Source organism: Lithobates pipiens, unplaced genomic scaffold, assembly GCF_037356315.1.
Source record: "Lithobates pipiens isolate NorthernLeopardFrog02 unplaced genomic scaffold, aLitPip1_a1.2 Scaffold_30, whole genome shotgun sequence".
NCBI lineage: Eukaryota > Metazoa > Chordata > Amphibia > Anura > Ranidae > Lithobates > Lithobates pipiens.
In genome coordinates, this window is record NW_027507791.1 from 38,402,270 (window position 1) to 38,412,490 (window position 10,221).

At 43.4% G+C, this 10,221-nt stretch overlaps 1 protein-coding gene across 1 annotated transcript; it reads left to right on the forward strand.

Moving 5' to 3' along the window:
• Positions 1-51: 51 nt before the first annotated feature.
• Positions 52-6,683, forward strand: LOC143942164 (low affinity immunoglobulin gamma Fc region receptor III-A-like). Its single transcript, XM_077463423.1, has 4 exons — positions 52-169; positions 1,870-1,890; positions 6,020-6,286; positions 6,370-6,683. The coding sequence occupies exons 1-4, from the start codon at positions 139-141 to the stop codon at positions 6,681-6,683; spliced, it is 633 nt and encodes a 210-aa protein (XP_077319549.1). The 5' UTR covers positions 52-138.
• Positions 6,684-10,221: the final 3,538 nt, after the last annotated feature.

Here is a 10,221-nt window from a genome sequence, read left to right on the forward strand (position 1 = left end):
TTCCTCTTTCTACATTTTCTTTACGCCATTGGTTTTAACTCTTATGAAATGTCCATGTATAAAAGCTCAGGAAATGTGAAGACACTCGTAACTTCTGCTTCTCAGAAAGACAGTCACACCTTCTAGGTCTCGGCTGCCATGTCTGTCGTCCTCGCCATCCTGCTCCTATGTAAGTAGAAAGTTTTTATTCTTTCCATTATCTGAGTATCGGCTGAATGTCTTTCCTTTGGGGATCGCATGAAACACACAAAACAAATCATTGGTGTGAACCTGTTGAAGGCTTTAGGTAAAACACACTCATTATATTTGCATCTGTTGTGAACAAAGTATGGTGACCCCTCTTCTTCTTATATGATGTTCACCATCTAATGGGCACTGTAGGAACTGTCTATTTTTGGTAAAAAAAATCGAAATAAACGATTATTGATTGGTTTTCACAAAAGTTATAGCGTTTACAAAATAGGGGATAGTTTTATGGCATTTTTATTAATATTTTTTTTTTTTTAGTAGTAATGGCGGCGATCAGCGATTTTTATTGTGACTGCGACATTATGGCGGACACATCGGACATTTTTGACACGTTTTTGGGACCATTGTCATTTATACAGCAATCAGTGCTATACAAATGCACTGATTCCTGTGTAAATGACACTGGCAGTGAAGGGGTTGACCAGGGGGTGGCAGTGCAGGGGTTAAGTGTTCCTAGGTGCGTGTTACTAACTGTGGGGGGCTGGGCTTTGTTTTAGTGAACACTGATCTCTGCTCCAATCACATGGAGCAGAGATCAGCGTCACTTGTTGCTAGGCAGAAAGGGGAGATGCTGTTTACAACGGCATCTCCTCGTTCAGCCGCCCCTTGAGACAATCGTGGATATGCCCACGGCGATCGAGTCCGCGGGACCCGCGACCGGACTCACTGGGGTCCCGACCAGCCGGTGGCACGCTCGCGATGGCAGGCCGCCATTTAAAATTGGACGTACCTCTACGCCAATATGCCTGCCCATGCCATTCTGCCGATGTACATCGGCGTGCGCCGGTTGGGAACTGGTTAAAGGAAAATTGGACGCTCCGGTATCGCGAGAGAAAAATTTTCGTGTTTCTCCCTTCTAATAATTTCGGTTGAATGCCCCAAACACACGGTCGGACATTCCGACCACAAAATCCATCGGATTTTGGCCGAAAATTTGTCTTACATACACGCGGTCACGCAAAGTTATCAGGAAAATCCGATCGTTCAGAACGAGGTGACGCAAACCACGTACGACGGGACTATAAAGGGGGCAGTAGCCAATAGCTTTCATCTCCAATTTTTTTTTTGAGCATGCATGGCACCTCGTGCGTCGGAATTCACTACACACCATCGGAAAAAGTCCGATGGGATTTTGTTGTCGGAAAATTTTAGATCCAGCTCTCAAACTTTTTCCGACGGAAATTATGCCAGAAAAAGTCTGATAGAGCCCACACACTTTCGGATTTTCCAACAACATAATCCAATCGGACTTTTTCTGGCGGAATTTACGACTGCGTGTGTGGGGCAGAACTGCCGCGATCAACTGTCGAAAACTGTATGCTAGCGATAAGATTATCGTACGATCGCTCCCCTGAAAAGTGGTGTTTTTTTTTTGTCCAATTTTCTCATCGTGCGTACTAGGCATTCGTTTTTCCATGCTTACTTATCACCTAAGAGAAAGTGGCGGTTTGATCTTCTACTGGTGACCAATAGAAAACTGTGATCTTAACAGCTTTATCATAAAAAAATGTATAATTTCTAAGTGAGAACTAAAGAAAAAAGCATTTAAATGCATTAGATATGTTTTAATGACGTGTACTGTATATAATATTTTCTAAAAAGTGTATTTTGGCTTTTCAGCTTTGAACATGGGGAAATCTGGTGAGTATAGACCTGATACTGGATAATATACTATAAATACAATAGTACTAAAAAAAAAAGGTTGATTTTAATGTTTTCTAAAAAAAAAAAAAGAAAAAGAAAAAAAAAGGGATTTGGGTCACTAATTTCGTTTATTGATTTTCATTAACCACTTCAGCCCCGGAAGATTTTACCCCCTTAACCACTTGCCGACCAGCGCACGACGATGTACGTCGACAGAATGGCACGGGCAGGCAAATGGGCGTACATTTCCGTCCCTTTAAATTTGCCGCCCTGCAATCGGGAGCGCGCCGCCGGTGGCGCGCTCCCGCGCTGGTCGGGATCTCCGTGAGTCCGGTCGCCGGACCCGCGGACTCGATCGCCGCGGGCATCCCCGCGATCGTCTCACGGAGCGGCGAAATGAAGAAATGCCGTTGTAAACAACATTTCTTCATTCTGCCTAGCAACTAGTGACGCTGATCGCTGCTCCATGTGATTGGAGCAGAGATCAATGTTCACTAAATGAAAGCCCAGCCCCCTCCACAGTTAGTAACACACCCCTAGGAACACTTAACCCCTACACTGCTACCCATTGGTTAACCCCTTCACTGCCAGTGTCATTTACACAGGAATCAGTGCATTTATATAGAAGTGATTACTGTATAAATGACAATGGTCCCAAAAATGTCCGATGGGTCCCCCACAATGTCGCAGTCACAATAAAAATCGCTGATCGCCGCCATTACTAGTAAAAAAAAATAATAAAAATTATTAATAAAAATGCTATAAAACTCTCCCTATTTTGTAAACGCTATAACTTTTGCGCAAACCAATCAATAATCGCTTATTGCGGGTTTTTTTTACCAAAAATATGTAGAAGAATACGTATCGGCCTAAACTGAGGAAAAAAAATATTTTTTTATATATTTTTGGGGGATATTTATTATAACAAAAAGTAAAAAATAATGCGTTTTTTTCAAAATTGTCGCTCTATTTTTGTTTATAGCGCAAAAAATAAAAACCACAGAGGTGATCAAATACCACCAAAAGAAAGCTCTATTTGTGGGAAAAAAAGGACGTCAATTTTGTTTGGGAGCCACGTCGCAGGACCGCGCAATTGTCAGTTAAAATGACGCAGTGCCGAATCGCAAAAAGTGGTCTGGTCTTTGACCAGCAAATTGGTCCGGTCTGAAAATGGTTAACGACCAAGCCATTTTTTGCGATGCGTCGCTTTAACTGACAATTGCGCTGTCGTGCGACGTTGCATCCAATCAAAATTGACGTCCTTTTTTTTCCCACAAATAGAGTTTTCTTTTGGTGGTATTTGTTTTTTATTCAAAAGTGTCTAATCAGTCCGCTGCAATGTCGCAGTATTGCTAAAAATCGCATATCACCGCCATTATTAGTAAAAAATAAATTTATAAATTTTTGCCATAAATCTTTCCCATAGTTTGTAGACACTATAACTTTTGCGCAAAAGCAGATAGTATCCTGACAATTCCTCTAACTCCTGGTGTTTCCTGGTATCCCTGCCCTGAAATTGATCATACCTCTGAATGTAGACAAACTCCATAAAGTCCACCATGAAAGTTCAATATGAAGTCCATTAGTTCATGTCCTCGGAACCCCGAAGAGGGTAACATCAAGGGGAGATGACGAAGCAAAGATCGATTACATGGTTACACAATCCTCTCTCTCTGGTTCCCATATGTGGAGTGACCGGTGGCAGCAGCCCACGAGGCCGCCCTTCCCTTGTATTTATATGCTACCAACTGGGGGCAGCACTATGAAAACCTGGGAAACGGAGTAGAAAATTTAACCCTTCATAACCCGGAGGCACCAACTTAATTACACCGTTTTAAACACTGAGAAAATAAATGGCAGTAACTGGAGTGGCACCTGCCTGCACACTGCCAGAATAATCTCTTCACTAAGGCTGCTCCAGGAAACCGCGGTGACTCTGCATCCCCACATACAACTTTATGGCACTTCCCCAAACCGGTAACGGACTTACAATTTTTTTTTTTTTAGTGAACTGACATTTAACCCTTTATGTATAGACCAAAACGAGTAATGAGGGCTGAAAACAACAAACTTAACACCACATCCCTAAATATATAAAGAGACAAGAAGGAGGACAGCGGGGTAAACAAACCCCGGGACTTAGATAGATAGATATTCAAAAGATATCCATAATAAAAGTTTTATTTAACTGCAAATGAAATGCGTAGTAACCAAAGCACATTAAAATGACCCACATCAAATTTTCTACAGGACAAAACAGTTGATTTGAGACAAAAGATACCAATTGGAGTATACCACTCAACATGTTTCGCTCATCTGAGCTTCCTCAGGAGTTTTAGGTACACTGTGTGGTAAGCTAGAAACAATAAGAAGATATGGATAAGATATACATAACGAATACACATACAATGCTTTTTTGATATGTTATTCAACAAAAATGACACTCATATATATATATGTGAAAATTGTATGTGTATTCTTGATCGCCCCCAGTTGATTTGAGACAAAGGATACCAATCGGAGTATACCACTCAACATGTTTCGCTCATCTGAGCTTCCTCAGGAGTTTTAGGTACACTGGGTGGTAAGCTAGAAACAATAACAATAAGAAGATATGGATAAGATATACATAACAAATACACATACAATACTTTTTTGATATGTTATTGAACAAAAATTACATTATATATATATATATATGAAAATTGTATTTGTATTCTTCTTCGCCCCCAGTTGATTTGAGACAAAAGATACCAATCGGAGTATATCACTCAACATGTTTCGCTCATCTGAGCTTCCTCTGGAGTTTTAGGTACACTGTGTGGTAAGCTAGAAACAATAAGAAGATATGGATAAGATATACATAACGAATACACATACAATGCTTTCTTGATATGTTATTCAACAAAAATGACACTTATATATATATATATATATATATATATATATATATATATATGAAAATTGTATGTGTATTCTCGATCGCCCACAGTTGATTTGTGACAAAAGATACCAATCGGCATATACCACTCAACATGTTTTGCTCATCTGAGCTTCCTCAGGAGTTTTAGGTACACTGTGTGGTAAGCTAGAAAGAATAAGACAATAAGAATAGCAATAAGAAGATAGGGAAGATACGGATAACATACGGATAAGATATACATATACACATAACGAATACACATACAATACTTTTTTGATATGTTATTCAACAAAAATGACACTCACTGTCCTCTTTCTTGTCCTTTATGTATAGACCTGGGAGGTGTGTTAATCTGCTTCCCGACCAGCCGCCACAGTTATACTGCGGCAGGTTGGCTCCCCTGGGCGAGCCGTCATAGCTGTACGCCGGGCACTTTAAGACCACCAGGTGGCGTGCGCACGCCCGCAGCGTGACGACTGAGCCGATGCGCATGCGCAGCTGTCGCGATGTTTGTCAGGCACCCGCAATCGCCCCACACAGAGAAAGAACGAAGGTCTGTCAATGTAAATAGACAGATCTCCGTTATGTCAGGGGTGAGGAGACTGATTAGTTGTTCCTAATGCTTAGGAACAACAATTGGTCTCCTCCCCCAGGCAGTCCCACCCCCTACACAGTTAGAAACGCTCCATAGGACACACATTAAACCCCTTGAGTGTAAAACCCCTTCCCTGCCAGTGATATTTATACAGTAATCAGTAGACATGTGCATTCGTTTTCGTCCGAATTTCTGGTATTTTCGTTATCGTTTTAACAAACGAAACGGCACTGATATTTTGCGCACCTCCTACCCAGAAGTGCAGGATCACATGCTAGCTATGTGAGAGTGATCAGAGAGCTGCTTTGCCACCGTACTCATACGTGAGGCAGCCAGCTAGTGGATAATCTTCAGGCCTAAAATTATTTTTTAAAAATGTGTGCGAAAAATACCAAAATGGCTCTGGCAGCATAAGGATTAAGGGGAGTAGTTTTCGTGGCAGCAAGTAGAGATTGAACAACATTTTGGAAACTTCCTGTGCCCGGGACTCCAAACATTCCCATTTCTATAGAGAATGTATTTTTCTCATACAAGATGTGTTCACCTCTCTGTGTTTTGCTGCACACTGTGCTCTCTATGTGTTCTGTGTGATCTCTTTTCTTCTATAGGAGGGGCCATCAAACCTGTGGTGACCTTCACACCCAACTGGGGGAATATATTATACTTTGATGATGTGACTCTAACATGTGATGTGCCGTCTACTGTACCAGAGGAGCCCCGAACCTATCACTGGTACAGAAACCAGACAAAGATAGAAGGAGATCAACAGAACCTTCATATCATTAGATCTTCAGTAGGACGGGACAGAGGAGATTACCAGTGCCAGACCATCGGTGGTGATATCAGTGATCCCGTCTTCCTAAATGTTACAATAAGTGAGTCGTCCATCTCATCTCCATCATTACAGATTGTTGGGTGTGAATAGAACAACCTAAAGTATCATTTTATTACATTTCAGATCTTGTCCTCCTGCAGAGACCTCCATCTGCCATCTATGAAGGAGACCCCCTGACTCTGAGATGTCATCATACAAGAGATTTTATTGCAATAAACACAAAATTCTACAAGGATGATCAGGAGATAAAATCATCAGAATCCGACTCCACATTCCATATTCCTAATATAACGAGGAGTCAGTCTGGACGGTACAAATGTACTAAACGAATACACCGCAATGATCATCCAAATGTGATAGAGCGCTCAGATGAATCCTTTATCTCTGTGAAAGGTAAAATAAAGTCCATAAGCTCTAAAGAGACTACAGTATGTTGAGAAGAGGACGGCCGTCCCCTCCAATATAATGCCTTTACTGACAAAGCTTAGTCCATACACCAATCAGAGACACAGGTCCAGATGATATCTGACGTGTTTCGCACCGTTAATGGCGCTTAATCGTAGCTATGATTAACCACTTCAGTCCCGGAAGATTTGGCTGCTGAATGACCAGGCCATTTTTGTGCAATTCGGCACTGCGCCACTTTATCTGACAATTGTGAGGTCGTGCGACATTGCACCCAAACAAAATTGACGTCCCTTTTTTCACCACAAATAGAGCTCACTTTTGGGGGTATTTGATCGCCTCTGCGGTTTTTATTTTTTGCACTATAAATAAAAAAAGAGTGTCAATTTTGAAAAAAAACAATGTTTTGTACTTTTTGCTATAATAAATATCCCAATATTTTTATAAAATTTTTTTTGTCAGTTTAGGCCGATATGTATTCTTCTACATATTTTTGGTAAAAAAAATCACAACTCACAACAAGCGTTTATTGTTTGGTTTGCGCAAAATTAATAGCGTCTACACAATAGGGCATAGATTTATAGCATTTTTATTATTTTTTTACTAGTAATGGCGGCAAGCTGCGGTTTTTATTGGGACTACAACATTATGGCAGACACATCACACACTTTTGCTGCATTTTTGGGACTATTGGCATTTATACAGCGATCGGTGCTATAAAAATGCACTGATTACTGTAAAAATGTCACTGGCAGGGGAGGGGTTAACACTAGTGGGCGATTAAGGAGTTAACTGTGTTCCCTGTGTGTGTTTCTAACTGTAGGGGGAGGGAACTGACTAGAGGGGATCTGTCTCTCCTCACAGAACAGGAATTTGTGTGTTTACACACACATGTCCCTGTTCTGCCTCTCATGCTCGTGGCCGGCGGTCATTGCAACCATCGGCCACTAGCGTCGGTACCCCTTGTTGTGTTGCTATCCCGATCCCACGAGCCGACGTATAGCTACGACGACTCATGGGATCGTGCCGACCTGCCGCCGTATAATGACGGCGGCTGGTCGGCAAGCGGTTAAGCGCCATTAACGGTCACGATGACCGCTGGCCACGAGCATCGGCACCCCCGCTGTGTTGCTATCCCGATACTGCGAGCCAACGTATATCTACGACGACTCGTGGGATCGTGCCGACCTGCCGCTGTATGATGGCAGCTGGTTGACAACCGGTTAACCACCATTTAGTCTCTGTCCTTGTTTACCTGGATTCCCTGAACTGACCAAGTTATCTATTGTTATAGACTTGTACGGGACTATTTCTGGGTATATTTGCCTGATGTGCCCCGGTCATTCCCTGTGACACTGACATTGGAAATAACACTTTTCACCGACCATACAGCACTTGGTTACCCAGATTTAAAGTGTGACTGCAGTCTCAAGGTTCTAAGTCACCAGACAGTCACATATCTCCCAGCCAGGCTTATGGAACTATTATCGGCCACCATTGTTACCACACCTGGCTCCTCTTCACTGTGTTTCTAGCATGTTGACTGGGGGCGGGGGATTGTCCCTTGAGTTTATATCTCTTTGTACCTGTGTTTGAATAAACAGTCTTATGTTTCGTGCCACCCTGCTCTGATGTCTCGACAAGTGAATGGGTAAGCTAAGGGGTCTTGAATCGTGCTGGTATTAAGCAAGGGAAGCTTTTATGGCAGACATACTCCTCTTGAGTACGGGGGTCCATCACAAGAGCCAATCTCAGCAGCTCTTTACCACGTGATCAGCTGTGTCCAAATACAGTTGATCACAATGTAAACACACTTGTTGGTTATCAGCACTCCTTTCTAGTGATGGACGAACTTCCGACGGGACGTTTCGCGAACGCGGACCGCGAACGAGGCCGACCGTTCGCGAAACCGAACGTTCACCGCGGGCCCCATTGACTTCAATGGGAAGTGAACTTCGCAAACCTTTAGGTCAAATTTGCAGCCACAAGATAATTATTAGCTGGGCAAACATAGTCCCACCACATGGCCAATGATATAATACATGTATGAGGTGAATTTGGGATCGATAACTACAAGCATTCTTTTTTTATATGGGAAATTGTTCTGACAATTCAGGACTGTGGAGCGCATGAAGGCAATGGAGGAGATGGAAGGTCAGGGACCAGGGTAGGCAAAGAAGAGGGTGCAGGAGATGATCACTAGCAGTGTGACATACAGCAATGACACCTGCACCGTGATAGAGTCATCTGACAACAGCACCGTGATAGAGGGCACTGACATCAGCAGCGTGACATAAAGCATTAACACCAGCACCGTGACATACAGCATTGACAGCAACACCGTGATAGAGAGCACTGACATCAGAAGCGTGACATTAAGCACTGACATCAGCACCGTGATATACAGCACTGACAGCAGCACCGTGATAGAGAGTACTGACATCAGAAGCGTGACATTAAGCACTGACATCAGCACCGTGATATACAGCACTGACATCAGCACCGTGATAGAGGGCACTGACATCAGCAGCGTGACATAAAGCACTGACATCAGCACCGTGATATACAGCACTGACAGCAGCACCGTGATAGAGAGTACTGACATCAGAAGCGTGACATTAAGCACTGACATCAGCACTGTGATATACAGCACTGACAGCAGCACCGTGATAGAGGGCACTGACATCAGAAGCGTGACATACAGCACTGACATCAGCACCGTGATATACAGCACTGACAGCAGCACCGTGATAGAGAGCACTGACATCAGAAGCGTGACATACAGCACTGACATCAGCACAGTGATATACAGCACTGACAGCAGCACCGTGATAGAGAGTACTGACATCAGAAGCGTGACATTAAGCACTGACATCAGCACCGTGATATACAGCACTGACAGCAGCACCGTGATAGAGGGCACTGACATCAGAAGCGTGACATACAGCACTGACATCAGCACCGTGATATACAGCACTGACAGCAGCACTGTGATAGAGAGCACTGACATCAGCAGCGTGACATACAGCACTGACATCAGCACCGCGATATACAGCACTGACAGCAGCACCGTGATAGAGAGCACTGACATCAGAAGCGTGACATACAGCAATGACAGCAGCACCGTGATAGAGAGTACTGACATCAGAAGCGTGACATTAAGCACTCACACCAGCACCATGATATACAGCACTGACAGCAGCACCATAAGCAGCACCAGGAGGAAGTCAACACAGCACAGGGATGGTGTGATCCCCTCATAATAAGCAGGCCCAGGAGAAACTCAGCACAGTACAGGGATGGTGTGATCCCCTTATAATAAGAACCCCCAGGAGGAAGTCAGCACAGCACAGGGATGGTGTGATCCCCTCATAATAAGCAGGCCCAGGAGAAACTCAGCACAGCACAGGGATGGTGTGATCCCCTCATAATAAGAACCCCCAGGAGGAAGTCAGCACAGCACAGGGATGGTGTGATCCCCTCATAATAAGCAGGCCCAGGAGAAACTCAGCACAGCACAGGGATGGTGTGATCCCCTCATAATAAGAACCCCCAGGAGGAAGTCAGCAC

Bases quoted from the DNA above. Each gene is read 5' to 3' on its own strand.
- LOC143942164 (XM_077463423.1), top strand. From the start codon at position 139: ATGTCTGTCGTCCTCGCCATCCTGCTCCTAT. The intron at 170-1,869 runs GTAAGTAGAAAG...TTGGCTTTTCAG, and splicing joins CCTCGCCATCCTGCTCCTAT to CTTTGAACATGGGGAAATCT. The intron at 1,891-6,019 runs GTGAGTATAGAC...TTTCTTCTATAG, and splicing joins TTTGAACATGGGGAAATCTG to GAGGGGCCATCAAACCTGTG.